Source organism: Dipodomys spectabilis, unplaced genomic scaffold, assembly GCF_019054845.1.
Source record: "Dipodomys spectabilis isolate Male_0828 unplaced genomic scaffold, ASM1905484v1 ptg000188l, whole genome shotgun sequence".
Taxonomy (NCBI): Eukaryota; Metazoa; Chordata; class Mammalia; order Rodentia; family Heteromyidae; genus Dipodomys; species Dipodomys spectabilis.
Window position 1 is genome coordinate 1,834,848 of NW_024870865.1, and position 19,333 is coordinate 1,854,180.

The 19,333-nt window shown below is 54.4% G+C and overlaps 1 protein-coding gene across 1 annotated transcript; it reads right to left on the reverse strand.

Moving 5' to 3' along the window:
• Positions 1-440: 440 nt before the first annotated feature.
• Positions 441-17,679, reverse strand: LOC122121494 (solute carrier family 2, facilitated glucose transporter member 5-like). The gene is made up of 12 exons (XM_042695757.1): positions 17,601-17,679; positions 10,593-10,691; positions 9,887-10,047; positions 8,840-8,964; positions 6,467-6,619; positions 3,534-3,659; positions 3,233-3,420; positions 3,042-3,152; positions 2,320-2,421; positions 1,777-1,852; positions 1,186-1,313; positions 441-1,074 (listed from the first exon to the last, which is right to left on the reverse strand). The coding sequence occupies exons 1-12, from the start codon at positions 17,625-17,627 to the stop codon at positions 814-816; spliced, it is 1,557 nt and encodes a 518-aa protein (XP_042551691.1). The 5' UTR covers positions 17,628-17,679; the 3' UTR covers positions 441-813.
• Positions 17,680-19,333: the final 1,654 nt, after the last annotated feature.

Consider the following 19,333-nt stretch of genomic DNA (forward strand, 5'->3'; position numbering starts at 1 on the left):
CGGGACCCGGCCTGCCACCCTAACCCAAGAAGAGATGATGCGTCTGGCTGCAGGCCACTCGCACTGCCCTCCACGCCTGCAGGTCTCCCCACACGCCAGGCTCACACCCATCCACACCCACGCCCACCCCTGACACACTCACACAGCTCAAAGAAAGCTTCCAGTTCTGCCATATCATGCAGGCACCAGCTTCCTCCCGCCCTCCCTCCCTCCTTCCTCCCTCCTCACCCAGGTCCCTGGACATCCATTATGCCCCTGCAGACACACAACCTTCCCCAATCCTAAACAGGGCCACTCTGTCTGTCTTCAGCCCAGAAAGTCTGAGTATGGCTTCCACACTAGGCCCCACCCTCAGCAGCTGATGCCCAGCGGCGCCCAGGAACCCTGAGGCCCAGTCCATCCCTCCTGCCAGGCCCTGCTCAGAGGACTGGCCCATCTCGTGAAAGGCAAACAGATGTGTTTTATTGACAGCACACACACACAGCAGTTCCATTTCCCACAAACACCGCAACTGAGACTCGGTTAACTCTGCCAGGGGTCCTCCGGCGTCTGGGATTTGGTTAGGCCAAACACCAGGCTTTGCACGTCAGGTGTCAAAGGTCGAATTCAGCTCTGCACAAACACTGGTGGCCCCCAAAGCATAAGATCCGCGGGTGATCACGGGCCTCCCAGCTGGCCCTGCACACATTGTTTTTGTTGGCAAAGCAGTGTTACCACCAGGAGTCCTGCAGGGACGAACTCAGCAGGGATGGGGGGCACTGTCCTCGTGACTCAGGGAAGGCTGGAGGCTGGAGGCTGGTGAGGAGGCCCGGCCTACATTCTTGCCAATCTAGTCTCATGCCTCAGGTCCAGATACCTAGAACCCCAGGCCTCACTCCTACGGGAGTTGGCTAATTGCAGGTCCGGCGGCTGCTTCTCTGGGTGGACTTCCAACACTTTGTTCATCTTGGCAAAGATCTTGTTGATCTCAATGAATGTCTGGGCCTTGGTCTCGGGGACAACCATGGAGATGTAGATGGTGGTGAGGAGACAAATGACGGCAAAGATGATGAAGCTGTAGGGGCCGAGTCCCATCTGTGGGAGGAAGGGCTGCTGAGGCGGGCTGCGGCCACAGGGGCTGGCTGGGAGGTTCTTGCTCTGTGGCTTGGGGGTTGGGGTGACCCCGGAGCCCCAGGTCTCACTCACTTGAATGAATGGAAAGATGAGGCCCACAGTGAAGTTGGAGAGCCAGTGGATACTGCCGCCCACCATGAAGGCCGCTGGCCGAGAGGACTGCAGGAAGATCTCAGTGATGAACAGCGCAGGGATGGGACCTGGGGGAGACAAGGGTGGAAGGAAGGGAGGGAGGGAGGGAGGAGGGGTGGGAGGGGAGCAGAAGAGGAGGGGAGAGGGAAGGAGAAAGAGGAAAAGAGGGAGGAAGGGAGGGTGGGGAGGGGAAGAGGGAGCAGGCCACAAAATGTCCTAGCATCCCTGGGGGTACGGGGCATCTGCCAGCCCCCGGGGCTTAGGTGGCTGCAGGGAGAGGAGATGAATGGCAGTTGACACCGCCAGGTGGAATGGTGGTACCCTGTGCAGTGGGCGTGGCCCCTTGTTGGCCTCCTGCTCCTGATCTCAGAGGTCAGTGATTTCAGCCTACATAGCTCAGGACGGTCCCCGGTCTGGGGACTGGCAGAGAGGGCGAGGCCACATCAGGGCCACATCTGCCCTGCCTGGAGCCTCTCACAGAAGCTCAAGCTACAGGTTTCCAGGACATGAGAGGGGCCCTGGGGCACGTACTGGGCCCGAGGGCGTGTCCAATGACGTAGGCGATGACGCAGGTGATGCTGATGTATGGCATCCAGGAGACCTGGTCCTGGGGGTGGGGACAGGTGGTTGGTTAGCGCCTGGCAAAGCAAAGGCCAGCTGGGCGGGCAGCTGAGGGGCTGGGCCCCTGAGGGACAGCCTCTGTGCCCGGGGGTGGAGCAGGGCCTGGCTGGGGGGGATGGCTCCTAGCTGGAGGTCCTGGCTGAGGTGGGGGGAGAAAGGGTCCTGGCTGGGGGGGAGGGCTCCTGGCAGGTGGGGAGGGCTCTTGACTGGTGGTCCTGGCTGGGGGAGAGGGCTCCTGGTTGGGAGGGAGGGCTCCTGGCTGGGGGTCCTGGGTGGGGGGGAGGGCTCCTGATGGGGGTCCTGGCTGGGGGGAGGGCTCGTGGCTGGGGGAAGGCTCCTGGGTGCTCCAGAAGCCACCTCTGCAAACTCAGGGAAACCCATGCAGATGGTGGACGGATGGGGTTTGCTAGGACCAGGTCACTTTGATGTTCTCCTTGCGGGTGGGGTTGGCACCTGCAGCACCAGCGCGATCGTCAGCACCACACAGGCCGAGAAACAGGTGGAGAAGCCCAGCAGGAGCAGCCGCCGCCGTCCCCAGAGCTCCACCACAAACACCTGGAGGAGGGAGGTGGGGGGACTCAGAGGCCAAGTGCCCCACGGGAAAGCTCTCCTTGCCCCTCACAGCCCCTTCCAAGGGGCCCCAGGGCTGTGTGCCCACATATATGCACGCAGCTGCATGCTTGTGCCCACAGCTCACGCCCAAGAGTGGACCGTGGGGGGCCTGGCCATTGTCCCCGGACCCTGGTCCCTGCTCTTGGGCTAGACTTGTGACCCTGGGGCACGTTTAAAACCCGAGCCCTCTATGACCCTAGAGAGCTGGATCTGGGGGTGCAGCTGAGAGCGTGCACGGAGGCCGGGGTCCCACCCTGGGGGCTGGGGCCCCACTGGGGTACCGCTCTGGCACGGAGCCATGGGCGACAGACTCACGCAGGACCACAGGTGCCCTGCCGAGGAAGGGACCCCCCATTCCAATCATGCTCAGCGGCCCTAGACCTTAGGGACAGGACCAGAGCCCCCCCCACGTGTGGGAGCGTCTGGAGTGGGGTGGGCGTCCCGGGTGGGGGCCCCAGGGCTGGTCCCCACGGAGGCTGGCTGGCTTTCAGCCGCTCAGGCCGCGTCCCTCCTCCGTGGGGACCTTCCCACAGCACCGCGATCCCTCCTGCCCTGTCACTCACAGTGACGATGGTCATGACCACGTTGACGGCGCCCGTGCCGGCCGTCACGTACTGCACGTCGCTGCTGGCCACGCCGGCGCTCAGGTAGATCTGGTCTGCGTAGTAGTAGATCTGGAAGGTAAGGCAGATGCCGGGCTGGGGCGGGGGGGCAGCTCCAGGACAGCCCCCCAGCCCGTGGGCCGCCCCGTTACCGCGTTCACTCCGGACAGCTGCTGGCCGCCCATGAGGACGATGACGGAGATGAGCTGCCAGCGCCAGTGGCGCAGGCGGAACAGCTTCCACGGGGACACGGAGCCCTCGGCCCGCTCCGCCTCGTCCTCGCGCGCGATCTCCTTCATCTCCGCGTCCACGTCGTCCCAGCCACGCAGCCTCTGCAGGGCTGGGGGGGCAGCGTGCTCAGCCAGAGCTGCTACGGGCAGGGGGAGGCAGGGGTGGGGGCAGCGTGCTCAGCCAGAGCTGCTGCGGGCAGGGGGAGGTAGGGGGGCAGCTCACCCTTCCTGGCGGCCTCGGGGTCCCTCTTCTGGATGAGCAGGTAGCGGGGGCTCTCGGGGAAGAAGGGCAGGATCAGGAGCTGCAGCACCGCGGGGATCCCGGTCAGCGCCAGGAGGAAGGGCCAGCCTGCGAGCAAGGCGCTGCTGTCACGTGGGCCTCCGGACCTGGCCAGCCCGGTGCCTGCCACCTGCCCTCTGTGTCCCTCTGCCCACCGCCAGCCATTGAGAGACAAACACTGGATCTGTGTCGGTCCTGGGGCTTGAACTCAGGGAGTAGATCCTGTCCCTAAGCCTGGTGCTCTACCACTCCCGCCACAGCTCTACTTCCAGCTTTTGGTGGTTTATTGGAGAGAAGAGTGTCTTGGAGCTGTCTGCCCTGGCAGGCATCAAACCACCTCAGGTCTGAGCCTTCTGAGGAGCTCAGATGGCAGGCGTGAGCCCCAGAACCCAGCGGAGATGGTCTGTGCTGGGCAGACTCTCAGTGGCTGCTCCTGCAAGCCTGAGGTCTGAAGGGCTGTGGTGCCTCTACAGGTGGACAAAGTAGAAAGTCCAGCAAATCCAAGTGCTGGTGGGAACACAGGCCATGCGGATCATCGTACGGGTGTGTGGTGTCCTGTGGGTGCAAAGGCCCTGGGCACACTCCATCCACTGGCTTGCTCATTCACCCCTACTTTATGCTCAGAAGCTCGAGCCTAGGACCCCAGGACACCTGAGTGGTCAGAAAAGCACTGGTTACAGAATCAAAACCTGCCTGTGTGCTGGTGCTTCACCCCTGTAATCCTAACCACTCAGGAGGCTGAGATCTGGGGGTTGAGGTTCAAGGCGAACCCAGGCAGGAAAGTCTGTGAGAATTTTTTAAAAAATCAGTCATGGGGCTTGAACTCAGGGCCTGTTGTCCTTGAGCTCTTTTGCTCAAGGCTAGTGCTCTACCACTTGGAACCATATACTATAGCTCTACTTCCAGTTTTCTTGTGGTTAATGGGAAGTAAATGTCTGTTCTGGCTAGGTGCTGGTGGCTCACACATGTCATTCTAGCTACTCAAAAGGCTGAGATCTGAGGATCACAGTTCAAAGCCAGCCTGGGCAGGAAAGTCCATAAGATTCTTATCTCCAATTAACCACCAGAAAACTGCAGATGGGGCTGTGGCTTAAGTGGTAGAGCACTCTCTTGAGTTGAAGAGCTAAGGGACAGCTCCCAGGCCCAGAGTTCAAGCCCCACAACCAGAAAAAGAAAAAGAAAAAGAAAGTCTCTCCTGGGTTGGCTTTGAACTGTGATCCTCAGATCTCAGCCTCCTGAGTAGGTAGAATTACAGGCACAAGCCATCAGCACCCAGTGAGATTCTTATCTCCAAGTAACCACCAGAAAACTGGAAGTGAAGCTGTGGTTCAAAGTGGTAAAGCACTAACTCAGAGCACAAAAGCTCAGGAACAACACCCAGGCCCTAGGATTGGGTGCCAGTATGGGCACAGATAAAGTTCACATTGACTGTGGCCACCCAGTGATGACAATGAAGCCATCTATGGCCTGGCTGTATCTCCTAGGCAGGACCTAACAAGCTACACAAAGTGACATCCTTGAGTCAAGTTCAGACTCGGGGGACATTAACCTGGTCACCACCAAAGTAGTGAGGCTGGAGGCAAGCAAGGCAAAGGCAGCTATAGCTGGCCACCTGTAGTTCATAGTTCATATCTGTCATCCTAGCTACCCCAGAGGCTGAGATCTGAGGATTGAGATTCCAAGCCAGCCCAGGCAGGAAAGCCTGTGAGATTCTTATCTTCACTTAACCACCTAAAAAGTCAGAAGTGGAGCTATGGTTCAAACAGTAGAGTGCCAACCTTGAGCAAAAAAAAAAAAAAAAAGGCTAAAACAAGCAGACAAACAAGTAAATAAATGGGCAGGGGCAGGGCATGATTGAGGGCACGCAGAAGCGCTGGAGGGGCCAAGGGGACTCTATCTAGACCTGGCAAATGATCATGAAGGTGTTTGCTTTCTAGCTGATTTCTCTACGTCTTTTCCTTTGTTGTGAATCATACCACCATGTGGGAAATACTTGGACTCCATAAGCCAGTACTGGGGCTCCTATCTGTGTGGTGGCGCCCCAGCCCACCTGCCTCGGCTCCAGGGCTCGCAGCCTGGGACCGTCTTGGGCAAGGAATTGCCCGGGGTGCTGTCACCAAGCTTACTTCCTCCCATAGTGTTCGGTGGGCGAGGTACCAGGACCACCCATTCCACAGGGGAGGTCTGCTGCAGGGTCATTTGGACCTTGGGAGCAAAGCTGAGGCGGGCGGAAGCAGCAGCCCTCTAGCACGAGGCTGACAGACACATCTAACTTAAGGCTGTAAGCTCCTGACAACCCATGACCTCTGGATTCAGAGTGTGTGTGCATGTGCACCAGCACTGAGGCTTGAACTCAGGGCCTGGGCACTGCCCCTTAGCTTTTTCACTCAGGCCTGGTGCTCTAGCACTCAAGCCATAGCTCCACTTCCAGCTTTTTGGTGGTTAGTTGGAGTAAGAGCCTCGCAGACTCTCCTGCCCGGGCTGTCTTCAGATCTCGGTCCACAGGTGTCAGCTCCTGAGTTGCCCCAGTGTCTAGCAGCTTCCTTTCTGGTGTGTGGAGTGGGCTGGTCACCGAGCCTTGGTCACAGTGCTGCGGCAAGGCCGGGGACAGGGCCCAGGAACCCTGAGCACAGTCTCTGGCACGTTGGTGGCTGTCACTGCAGCGTGCCGGCCTCTGTGTGGACAGACGCAGCGCGGGCCCTTCCCTTCTCCAGCTGCTCGCCATTTCCTAAGGGAACCTGTCACTGGAGCTCAGTCTTGGGCGCTGCAGCCTGGGGCCCCACTGGGGTCTGGGCCACTGCCCCATGGACAGAAGCACATTAGTGTCCTGGCCTGAGGAATGGGGTGGGGTGAGAGGCGGGGGAGCTGGGACTCACCCGTCTCATTTGCTAGAACATTCCGAAGGCCGACCAGCTGAGCCACAAGGATGCCGACAGTGATGAAGAGCTGGGGCACCACTCCAAGGGCCCCCCTCAGGTTTTTGGGGGCCAGCTCCCCTAAGTACATAGGGACCACGTTGGAAGAGACACCTGGGGGAGGGGGTGGGATGAAAACACAGTTAGGAAAAAGCATCCTGGCAGTGGGCGCTGCTGACTCACGCCTGTCAGCCTAGAAGCTGAGATCCGAGGATCTCGGTTCAAAGCCAGCCTGGGCAAGGAAAATCCATGAGACTCTTTTGTTTTTTTTTTAATTTGAAAATTTTAATTTATTTAGTTTGTAATGTGTCGTGAGACTTTTATCTTCAATTAACCACCAGAAAACTGGAAGTGGTGCTGTGGCTCAAGTGGTAGAGTGCTCACCATGAGCTGAAGAACTCAGGGACAATGCCCAGGCCCAGAGTTCAAGGCCCACGACCAACAAAAAACCTCCAAAACACAAAGAACATCTTGGCACAGTTGAGCTGTGGCTTCAAAGGAAAGCTATTCTCTCCTGGGCCAGCATTTCTTTAGGATAGAAACAGGGAATATAAATGCTGCTTTTTATTCTCAGTCCCTCAGACTTTAAGGAAAGAGAAGTCAAGCCAGGTACTGGTGGCTCAGGCCTGTCATCCTAGCTACTCAGCAGGCTGAGATCTGAGGATGGTGATTCAAAGGCAGCCCAAGCAGGAAAATCTTATCTCCAATTAAATCACCAGAAAGCTGGAAGTGGATCCATGGCTTGAGTGGTAGAGCTTAGCAAGAGTGTAAGATCCTGAGTACAAGTCCCAGTACACACACACACAGCATTGTAGAAACAAAAAAGGCATTGCAGTATGGTCTCCCTTGAAGGATTATATATCTTTCAAGAACTTTTTGAGCCCTGATCATATAAAATAATATTTATTGAAATGAAATCCAGGAAATGGAACCATTTTTTTTCCTTTTCTTTTTGTCTTTTTTTTTTTTGAGTCTGGTTGTGGGGCCTGAACTCTGGGCCTGGGCGCTGTCCCTCAGCTCTTCAGCTCAAGGCTAGCACTCTAGCCTTGAGCCACAGCGCCACTTCTGGCTTTTTTCTTTTTGCTTATGTGGTGCTGGGGAATAGAACCCAGGGCCTCATCCATTACAAGGCAAGTGCTCTACCACTGAGCCACCTTCCCAGCCCCTTGCTTGTTTATGCATCTTTGGACAGCACCCAGGCCTAGAGTTCAAGCCCCACCACCGGCAAAAAAAAAAAAAAAAAAGAAAAGAAAGGAAAGGAAAAGAGAAGAGAAGAAAAGAAAATGAGCCAGGCATTGGTGGCTCACACCTGTAATCCTAGCTATTCAGGAGGCTGAGATCTGAGGATTGCAGTTCAAAGCCAGCTCGGGCAGAGAAGTCCGTGAGACTATCTTCAATAAACCACCAGAAAACCGGAAGGGGCACTGTGGCTCAAGTGGTAGAGCGCTCGCCTTATGCTGAAGAGAACAGGGACAGCACCCAAGCCCAGAGTTCAAGACCCACAACTGACAAAAAAAAAAAAAGAAAGAAAAGAAAAAGAAAATGAAGTATACAACTTGTGGGTGGAGATGCGAGGGAAAAAGTGGGAGATAGGGGCTGGGAAGGTGGCTCAGTGGTAGAGCACTTGCCTTGTATGCTCGAGGCCCTGGGTTCGATTCTTCAGCACCACATAAGAAAAAAGCTGGAAGTGGCACTGTGGCTCAAGTGGTAGAGCACTAGCCTTGAGCTGAAGAGCTGAGGGACAGTGCCCAGTCCCAGAGTTCAGGCCCCATGACTGGACCCAAAGAAAAAAAAAAAACAAAACACAAAGACTTCAGAGAAGAGAAGGAGAAAAATAAAGTGTCCTGAATCTAGTTTCTTAAAAAAAAAAACAATGGCTGGGAAGGTGGCTCAGTGGTAGAGCACATGCCTTGCATGCCAGAGGCCCTGGGTGCAATTCCTCAGCACCACATAAGCAAAAAGAAAAAAGCCAGAAGTGGCGCTGTGGCTCAAGTGGTAGAGCGCTAGCCTTGAGCTGAAGAGCTGAGGGACAGCGCCCAGGCCCAGAGTTCAGGCCCCATGACCGGACCCAAAAAAAAAAAAAACAAAAAAAACTGGGAGATAGCAAGGGAAAGGTTGACATTGTCCAATCAGAAATGTACTCTCTGACTCATGTAACTGGAATCCCTCTGTACATCGCCTTTATACTAACAATAGAAAAAAAGATAACCTATTTAGCGTCAGCTTGGGTCTTGAAGCTTCAGAGCCCGTGGGCTGGTTTAGAGCCCGGTAGGTGAGCCTCCCTTCACCTTGATGTCCAGAATGGTAGAAGGGCCGGATGGCCACAGTGCGCACCTGCACAGATTCCCACCAGGAGTCTGGAGAAGATGATGAGCTCGTACAGCCTGGCAACTTTACTGCAGCCCATCAATATTGCGGGCACCACTGAGAAGATGTTGTTGAGTAATAACCCGCCTTTTCTGTAGAGGAACAAAATGGTGGTTAGCGTGGCTTCAGGATTCCCTCATTCATCATCGGTTGATGGTTTATTCAATTTGATTATTTTTTTTTGTGCCAGTCCTGGGGCTGCACTCAACCATATATGCTTGTTTGGCTCTTTTGCTCCAGGCTGGTGCTTTACTACTTGAGCTACACCTCTATTTCTGGCTTTTTGTATTTTATTTTAATTTTTGCCAGTTCTGGGGCTTGAATTGAGGGCCTGGGAACTGTCCCTGAGCCTCTTTTGCTCAAGGCTAGCACTCTACTACTTAAACCACAGTGCCTCTTCCAGCTTTATTGAAGTCTCATGGCCTTTCCTGCGTGGGCTGGCTTTGAATTGCAATCCTCAGATCTTAGCCTCCTGAGTAGCTAGGAATACAGATATGAGCCACTGGTGCCTGGCTATTTCTGGCTTTTTGATGCTTACTTAATTAGAGATAAGAGTCTTACAGACTTTCCTGCCCAGGCTGGCGCTGAACGGAGATCCTCAGATCTCAGTCTCTAGAGTAGCTAGGATTATCAGACATGAGCCATCAATGAGTAGCTCTGGTCTGGTCTTTTGTATAACCACAGTGAACACACCCAAACAAACACTACAATGATTATTAGCCTCATCTCATAGTAAGGATTCTAGTTTTAGCCTATGCTTAAGAACGGATGCTGACGGTCTATGAATTTCAGGGAATTAAAAATTTCTCTCCCACCAGGCGCTGGTGGCTCCTGCCTGTAATCCTAGCGACTCTAGAGGCGGAGATCTGAGGATTGTAGTTCAAAGCCATCTTGGGCAGAGAAATCAGAGAGACTCTCTCACCAATGAAGTAGTGGAGACATTGCTGGCAAACAATCCAAGGCCCTGTGCTCAAATCCTAGTACTGAGAGGAAAACGCAAGTCCCTCCCCTTACCTGCCGAATTGATTCACCAGAGGACCAGCCAAGATGGCCCCGATGAAGCCACCGAAGGGGAACATGGACACGGTGAGCGACCAGAGGAGAGTCAAGGGGAATTCGTCGATGAGCTCCCCTGTCTTCTCATTGTAGGTGTCGTTGTAAAACTGCTTCATGATCTGGGGGACAGAGGACACAGACGCAAGGGTCGCTCATCTGCCTTTGCAGAAAGCCCAGCTCAAGCTGTCAGGCTCGGCCCACAGCCCTCCAGACCAGCAGGTTGCTCTGCTACCCAGGGGGAAGGAAGGCTAGCTGCCCGGGACCTGGGGCTTGAGCTCTTTTGCTTAAGGCTAGAGAGCTCTTCCACTTGAGCCACAGCTCCTCTTCTGGCTTTTTGGTGGTTCCTTGGAGATAAAGAGTCTCATAGACTTTCCTGTCCAGGCTGGTTTTGAACCAAGATCCACTGATCTCAGCCTCCTGAGTAGCTAGGATTACGAGGGTGGAGGGGTGGCATTTCTGCCCTGGCTTAGCCTGGTCCATGGAGGCCCAGTAGGGCCAGTTTCTGCATGCCCTGATGGGGGAAGCTGGGGATGGGTTTGGCCTGGCCCTGTGGCCAGACTGGTTGGGAAGGTGTCTCCCCCTCCCTGCAGGGCCTTCGTGGTGCCCTCCTGGGCCCCAGCTGCTTCCATTCAGGAACAGAGGCCTGCTCTGCGCAGCGACTTACCTCTGATGGTGAGTTCACGGCAGCCACGTTGTACCCATACTGGAAGGAGGAGCCAAAGGCTGATATCAGGGTGGCAATGGCCAACACAAGGGTGAGCCTCTGCGAGAGAAATGGGGCGAGGGTCAGAGGCCGTGGGGGTGGGGGGGTTATGGGCCCCAAAGGAACAAGGAGAGGTGTCTCCAACCTCCTCTCCTCCCTTCCAGGGGAAAGAAAGGGGCGGGGGGCTGCATTGGCATTGCTTGTTCCTTTTCAGATGAGGTATCCTCGGCTGGGGCTGAGGTCCAGGGCTCGTGCGATGGATCCTCCTTCCTCAGCCTCCTGAGAATGTGGGTGCAGTGGCATGCGGCTCACTGTGGCGCTGGCCCGGGTTGACATGGGGAAAGCCACACCCACGTGACCTGCGGATGGCTTCTGTCGCTTTCTCCCCGTGGGCTGCACTTGCAGCCACACCGTGCGCTGAGCCTCATCTCCTCCCCGCCCTCCCAAAGTCCATAGCGAGAAATGTGAAGCTAAATTTGCCTGGACTTTGGCTCTCACAGGCAGAAGCTAAAGTGGAAATGTTTAACTGGATCTGCGGGATTTCCACTCAGGACGCACTGCCCACGGTGTCTCCTGTGATCCAGGGAGGACCTCTGGACGGAGCTTAAGTTAAGGAGGGGCTTGTAGCCAGCCACTGGTGGCTCAGGCCTTGTCATCCCAGCTACTCAGGAGGCTGAGATCTGAGGATCGCGGTTCCAAGCCAGCCCGGGCAGGAAAGTTTGAGAGTCTTATTTCTGAAGAAACACCAGAATGCCGGAAGTGGTGTTGTGGCTCCATGAGTGCAAGCCCCTGTACAGACAGACAGACACACACAGACACACACAGATACACACACACACACACACACACACACACACACACACACACACACACAAATCCCCTAATTCTCTTCCCAGATTAACTACAAAAGATTAATGACAACAGCTGGAGGCTTGTTTCACCCGCACGTGCAGCTCCTCCCCGCAGCGGCTGGACCAGGGCTGAGGCTAAAGTCCTTCTGGTGGGAAGGGGGTTCTGAGCACCCCAGGGCTCAACCGGCAGTGCGGGGCTCTGCCAGGCTCGGCAGATTCCCCGCTTCCTGCCAAAGACCCCAGACTACAGTTGTGTTGCACAGGTCCATGAAATCACCGTCCACGCAGGCAGGGAGACACCATAGGTTGTTAGTTAAAGCATGAGGGAATTAAGAACCATGAAGGAAAGGCACAGGGAGCTGGGGAGTGGCATTGGAGCTGGGTTCCAGCGGCGAGGCAGCCAAGGGGAGGAGAGAGGATGCTGCAGACAGAAGGAGGCCACAGGCAGAGGCCGTGGGGCAAGGAAGCAGCTCCAAATCTTGCCTTTGGAGTAGGACTCAAGTAGCTGGGCTTTAGAAAGGAAGACAAGTTAGGGCCAGGGCCACAGGACAAGTGGGACTTTCATTGCCTGGGCTTTGCACTCCAGGACAGTAGGAGAAAGGACTCCTAAAAAACTAAAGAGAAAGAAAAAGGAAATGAATGCCAGACGCCAGTGGCTCATGCCTGAAATCCTAGCTACTCAGGAGGCTGAGATCTGAGGATCCCAGTTCAAAGCAGGCCTTGGCAGGAAAGTCCGTGAGACTCATATCTCCAATTAACTACCAGAACACGGGAAGTGGCGCTGTGGCTCAAGTTGTAGAGTGCTTGCCTTGAGCTGAAGAGCTCAGGGACAGTGCCCAGGCCCAGAGTTCAAGCCTCATGACAGACAAAAATACATACATACATATACAAATACATACTTACATACATAAAAAATAAATAAAATAAAATGATAGGTCCCTGCCCAGGGCAGCCGGCAGCAGATGGGGGCTGGATAGGGCGTGAGGGCTGCTGGATAGGGGGTGAGGGCTGTTGTAGAAGCAAGGAGGGTGAACCTTGGGGACTCTGCAGGAAGGAGAAGTCACCATGACACACCCACGGAATGGTGAGACCCAAGAAGCCAGGCCTGTTGTGCTGGCAGGGACGTGGAGGAGACCAGCGTGCTCCTTCACCCCATCGGAGAAGTTTGGTAATAAGTTTATGACCCAGAACCTTTGCTCGTAGGTTTAAAAATCAAGAGAAGTGAAACCCAGCCACTGCGCTGGGTGGCTCCTGCCTATAATCCCAGCTGCTCTGGAGGCTGAGATCTGAGGATCATGATTCAAAGCCAGCCAGGGGAGGAAAGTCTTATCTCCAGTTAACCATCAAAAAGCCAGAAGTGGAGATGTGGCTCAAGTGGTAGAGTACCAGCTCTAATCAAAATGCTAAGGAGTTGAAGCTCTAGTACTGGCATAAAAAAATTTAAACAAAACAAAAAAGACATGAGAGACAAAATCTCACGCCAACTTCTCAGAGAACTGTCTACCCATTTGCTTTAATATAGAAACTACATGTTTTTTGTCTTTTATTTTATTTGGCAGTCCTGGGCCTTGAACTCAGGGCCTGGGCACTGTCCCTGAGCTGCTTTTGCTCAAGGCTAGCACTCTACCACTTGAGCCACAGCGCCACTTCCGGCTTTTTCTGTTTCTGTGGTGCTGAGGAATCAAACCCAGGACCTCATGCATGCGAGGCAAGCACTCTACCACTGAGCCACCTTGCCAGGCCTCTTTAATTTTTTGTCGTGGGACCAAACCCAGGACATCGCCCTCGTGAGGGAAGCGCTTGCCCCAGAGCCACAGCCCTGCCCAGGGACTTAGGTTTATTAAGCCAGGCTTTGATAACCCGGCACATGTGAAGCAGCGACCACACGGAGGCAGAGACGTTTAAGATCCGCCTCAGCAGATTTGCAGCAAGGCTGTGGTTAACAACGGTTCCCAGGAAGCGAGCTCCCAGAGCCTCCTCTTCGTCCTGCAGAAACCACACTTTGTACCCATCACCAGCTCGCCCTTTAGCCCTTGCTGCTGCCCTTGGCAACCATGGTGCACATTGCTCTGGAGTGTGTCAGATTTCACTCATTCCGCAGGGGGGGCGGTCGGATTTCATGCATTCTGGGGGTAGGGCGGGAGGTGGGCAGGAGATATGGCAGCAGGCCAGGCCATTTAGCATCCTGTGTTCCATGTCAAGCCAAGTTGCAAACTGCAGAATAGATTTTCCTTCTTTTTAAAACAGTGATAAGTCCCAGGCTAGTGGCTCACACCTGTAATCTTAGCTACTCAGAAGCTGAGATTGGAGGGTCAAAGTTCAAAGCCAACCCCGGGCAGGACAGTCTGTGAGTCTCTTGTTTCTTTTCTTTTCTTTTTCTTGAGGGGGGTGTCAATCATGAGGCTTGAACTCAGGACCTGGACGCTGTCACTGGGGCTTTTTGCTCAAGGCTAGTACTCTACCACTTGAGCCACAGCGCCACTTCTGGTTTTCTGGTGGATGCCTGGGCTGACTTCAAACCAAGATCCTCAGATGTCAGCCTCCTGAGTAGCTAGGATGATAGGCGTGAGCCACAGGTCTATAGGACTCTTTATCTCCACTAAACCATTTAAAAGCTGGAAACAGAGCTGCGCCTAATGGTAGCGTGTTAGCCTTGAGCAAAAACAGCTCAGGGACAGCACCCAGCCCTGAGTTCAAGCCTCAGTGCCAGCACACACACACACAAACACACACACACACGCACACACACGATGAATAAAATAGTAACCAATCTTTTACTCTGAATCCTGTCGCAGGTGAATTTCGCTCTCTGTCAAGGTGGTTAATTTGAAAGCCAGGGGTATTGCTTTCCTTTTTCTCCCCTCTCCATACCAGTGCAGGAGGAGGAAGAAAAGGGTTGGAGGCTGGGGTTTAGCTCGGCCGGAGGGTGCATGCCCAGTGCAGGGAAAGCCTCAACTTCTACCCTTAATGCTGTGAAAAAAAAAGTTGTGGCCCTGGGCTGGGTCAGGGTCTGGGCTGAAGTCAACCTGCCGCCCGCTGGTTACAAGGCGGCCCCAGCAGCCTGCCACAGGGAGAAGCCAGGCCTCCAGGACCAGCACCACACAGCCACCAAGGGGCCGAGAGCTGGGCCCCATGCTGCCAGGAGAGGGCGCGCTACAGCAGGCCTGACCAGCCTGGGGTTCCTTCCAGAAGAAGGGGGGGAGGAAGGGGGGGAGCTGTGATCACTCCTGCCTTTGGCATGAGGCTGTCTGAATCATTTCCGTTCACAGTCTTGATCTTTTTTTAGGGTGCCCAGTGGTGCTGGGCACTTCCATTGCTCACCCCCCCCCCACCCCCATCTGTCTGTCTGTCTCTCTCTTTCTCTCTAAGTAGAACTCGGCCTCACATTCCTGCTTAGCTTTGCCACTCAAGGCCGTGGGCTCTACCACTTGAGCCACGCCTCTGCTCCCATACACTTCTGTCTCTTCTTTTCTTGCTAGTCCTGGGGCTTGAACTCAGGGCCCCAGCACTGTCCTGAGTTTCTTTTGATCAAGGCTAGCCCTCTACCACTTGAGCCACAGCACCACTTCTGGCTTTTTCCATGTATGTGGTGCTGAGGCATTGAACCCAGGGCTTCATGTATCAAGGCAAGCGCTCTACCGCTGAGCCACCTTCTCAGCCCCCACCCCCATGCACTTCTCTTTGAACAGCAGGCCTGAAGCTGCCCAGGACCTCCTGTCACTCCCCCCCCCCCCCCATTCTTTTCCCATCAGACGTGCTAACACTTGATTTGCACAGCACTTCCTTTTTATGTCCTTTTTGTGGCAGTAGTAGAGTCTGAACTCTGGGCCACAAGCTTGGTAGCTGGGCAGGTGCTCTTCCACCTGAGCCACGACTCCTGCCCTGCCCAAGGCTTTCCAGATAGCTGCAGAGAAGGCGGGGGGCGGGGGGAGGGGTGGTACACACACAAAGCAGAGATTTCCAAAGAAGACAGGGAGGGCCGGCTCCGCCTGCTGGGACATGGGCTCCACATCTGGAGAGGGTGCTCCAGCCTCTGCGGGGAAAGGCCCGAGGGGCCCTAAAGTACCCTCCGATGCCAGCCAGTCCCTGTGGCACAGAATTGCCCAGCAGCAAACCTCAGTGGTGCCCTGGTCCCCGCACACTTTCTCAGGTAAGTGTTCAGCACCCACAGCAATCTTCCCTGCATTACAGGCGAGACAGGCGTTAAATAATGAAGCGAGCCCCCCCCCGCCTCGTCCCACACATGGGAGGCAGCAGGGACTCTGGCACGAGGGTCTGTCTCTGTATGCAAGCATCTTACAGCCGCACCTGAATAGCCAAGACGATGTCTGCCACTCGGGACCCTCGCCACACACTAGCAAGTGCTACTGGCAGGAGTAGAGTGTGGTGGCTCACGCCTGTAATCTCAGCTACTCAGGAGGCTGAGATGGGGAAGATCAGAGACCAGCCAGCCAGTCCAGCACTGTGACCCCAGCTAACGGGACAGGCTGTGAGCAGAAAGACCATGCTGAAGAGAGTCCTGGTAAGAGACATGAGACTCTGCTTTAGATATTACCACGGGGAGGAGGAGGAAGAGGTGGGGGAAGAGGAAGAAAAGGAGGAAGAGGAAGAAAGAATGAAAGTGCCTGCCTAGCAATCTCCGGGTTATGAATTCAAAACTGTTGTGCCAGCCGGGCGCTGGTGGCTCACACCTGTAATCCTAGCTACTCAGGAGGCTGAGATCTGAGGATCACGGTTCAAAGCCAGCCCAGGCAGGAAAGACTGTGAGACTCCTATCTCCAATAAACCACCAGAAAACCAGAAGTGGTGCTGTAGCTCAAGTGGTAGAGTGCTGGCCTTGAGCTGAAGAGCTGAGGGACAGCGCCCAGGCCCAGAGTTCAAGCCCCATGACCGACGAAAAAAAAAAAATACTGTTGTGCCATTACAAAGAAAAAAGGCTCAAATTCCTAAAAAGTGTTAAGAAATACAGATTATCTTCCTGTCTGCATTTCTGTTGTCTTTGGTCAAGGGACTCTGTAGTTCCACTGAATTTAGATTGAGGCGTGCGTGTCTATAAAAATCTTTTTTTGGGGGGGATGGCTGGGAAGGTGTTTCAGTGGTAGAGCGCTTGCCTCCCATGCCTGAGGCCCTGGCTTTGATTCCTCAGCACCACATAATCAGAAAAAGCCAGAAGTGGCGCTGTGGCTCAAGTGGTAGAGCGCTAGCTTTGAGCTGAAGAGCTGAGGGACAGTGCCCAGGCCCAGAGTTCAAGTCCTACAGCCGACAAACAACAACAACAACAAAAAAAAACCCAAAGCCAAAAAACCATCCAATATCAAATCCCATCAATCTTTTTGGGTGTTGAGCTTGTCATCGCGAAGCTTAGCTCGGCAACTTGCTGAAGAGGCTGGTGCAAATACTCTGAAGCCACAAATCAAAACGAGGCTCCCAGTGGGTGTGGCCACCATGCCTGCAATCCTAGCTCTAGGGAGACTGAGGCAGGAGAATCCTGAGTTCAGGTCCAGCCTGGGATTTTACAGTGCCAGCTTGTGTCTCTTCATGAAACAAAGTAAAGTAACCATTTACAATATCTCACTGTCTGCATGGAAGAATTTTTGTAAGAAACACATTTGCTTGGGGAATCTCTTCCTTTCCAAATCTTTTTTGTTTGTCAGTCATGGGGCTTGAACTCTGGGTCTCAGCTCTTCAGCTCAAGGCGGGTGCTCTACCCCTTGAGCCTTGTGCCACTTCTGGTTTTCTGATGGTTCATTGGTGAGAAGAATCTCACAGACTTTCCTGGCCAGGCTGGCTTTGAACTGCCATCCTCAGATCTCAACCTCCTCAGTAGCTAGGATTACAGGCGTGAGCCACCGGAGCCTGACTCATCTCCAAATCTTACTGCTAAGAAACAGGCCAAAGAAAAGAGAGGGAGGGAGGAGAAGGGAAAGGAAAGAAAGGGGAGGGGGCTGAGGTTTCTCTTGGGGTCCTTCTCCACAGCTTTGCCAATAGAATGAGTCTGAGGTGAGATGGCACAAACCTCCTATCCATGCCCTGGGAAGGCTGAGCCTGTGGCGGGGCGGGCCGAGGGTCAGCTGGGCCTCCCAGCTGCTCTGGCTGGCGGCCTGGGCCACACACTCACCCCCTTCCTCAGCTCTGGCTGCTCCATCCTCGCTTGCGCTGGCTGCTCTCTTCGCCTCCTCGAGGGACGCACACTCAAAGGCACTGTCTGGAAAGGAAGGCAGCGGCTGCACTTTGGACCGGCCAGCTCCCAGCCAATGGCATTTTTACAGCCAGTCTTGGTCAGAATAACCCTTTCGGGCACCCGGGCCGGCCTTCCTTTCGCTTCTGCTTTGACATGAAATGTCTGGGGTCTGGCTAGGATCGCGTGGTCTACAGTACTTCCCTACCTCACTTGTCCCCAGTCTCTGCACATCTGCCAGGAACACACGGAAAGCAACCGTGGCCCTCGCCCTACACCAACCCCAGGAAAGGGGGCAGCAGTCTCTCCAGTGGGGAGATCTTGCTCAGCAAACCATGCAAACAGCAACCATGCAACGTGTGTGTGTGTGTGTGTGTGTGTGTGTGTATCAGTCCTGGGGTTTGAACTCAGGACCTGGGTGTGTCCCTGAGTTTGTTTTGCTCAAGGCTAGCGCTCTACCACCTGAGCCACAGCACACTCTGGCTTTTTACTGGCTTATTGGAAACAAGAATCTCACAGACTTTCCTGCCTAGGCTGTCTGTGAACCACAATCCTCAGATCTCAGCTAGGATTACAGATGTGACCCTAAAGCCACCAGAGCTTGTCTTTTTGTGTTAGTATGGGTCGTATGAACTCAGGAACTCCTGATATTTCTGGCTTGATTTGAACCACGATCCTCAGACCTCAGCCTCATGAGTAGCTTGGATTACAGGTGCGTGCCACCAGCGCCCAGCTCTATACTTTGGTTGTTGTTGTTGTTGTTTATTGTTGCTTTCTTTTTCTTTTTCTTTTTTTTTTGGGGTCTGGTCGTGGGGCCTGAACTCTGGGCCTGGGCGCTGTCCCTCAGCTCTTCAGCTCAAGGCTAGCACTCTACCACTTGAGCCACAGCGCCACTTCCAGCTTTTTTTTTTTTGCTTATTTGGTGCTGAGGCATCGATCCCAGGGCCTCACGCATGCAAGGCAAGTGCTCTACCACTGAGCCACCTTCCTAGCCCCTTATTTTTCTTTTTTTGCACTGGGGATGGAACCCTGGATCTCAGATACTAAGGGTTCTCCACCTCTGAGCAATACCCCGCTCCCCTGCTCCATGAAGCACTCTCTGGAGAGGAAAAAGTTTCTTACTTTCCCAAGGGCCCAGACACAGTTTTCTGGGTGCTGGTCATCATGGGAGGGAATGACTTTGAATCCCTGCCTTTGTTAGCACAACAGGGAAACTGAGTCACAGGCGCTGGTCTCGGACTACCCAGTCATAGCCACAGCCCCTGGCCACCTCGTGCTCCTGTGTGTCCAGCAGCCAAAATCCAGAGCAAAGTCCTCCAGGCCGGCAGTGTGTCCATCTGTAAGGACAGGCTCCCAGGTGACTGGTGGTGGCACAAATCCAGTTTATTCAGTCCTACCCCCTCGTTCGTCCCTGATGGCCATGGGGACCCTCTGTGTGGAATACTGAGTGCTCTGTGTGGAGTACTGTGTGTGAGGTACTGTGTGGGGGAACTGAGCATTGTGTGTGGAGTACTGTGTGTAGGGTACTGTTCCTGACATCCAGACCAGAGTTCTGTGTGGCGTGGTTTGGTGTGTGTGTTTTGTGGTGTGTGTGTGTGGTATTATGTGGTATGTATGTGTGTGGTGTGTGTGTATGTGTGGTATGTGTGGTGTGTGTGGTGTGTGTGTGGTAT

What these genes read in the sequence shown, in the direction of transcription:
- LOC122121494 (XM_042695757.1), bottom strand. Translation starts at nt 17,627, where the DNA reads ATGGAGCAGCCAGAGCTGAGGAAGGGG. An exon ending in AGCTGTCCGGAGTGAACGCG is followed by an intron (nt 3,153 to 3,232) that starts GTAACGGGGCGG and finishes CTTACCTTCCAG; the next exon opens with ATCTACTACTACGCAGACCA. An exon ending in CGATCGCGCTGGTGCTGCAG is followed by an intron (nt 1,853 to 2,319) that starts GTGCCAACCCCA and finishes CCCCACCCCCAG; the next exon opens with GACCAGGTCTCCTGGATGCC.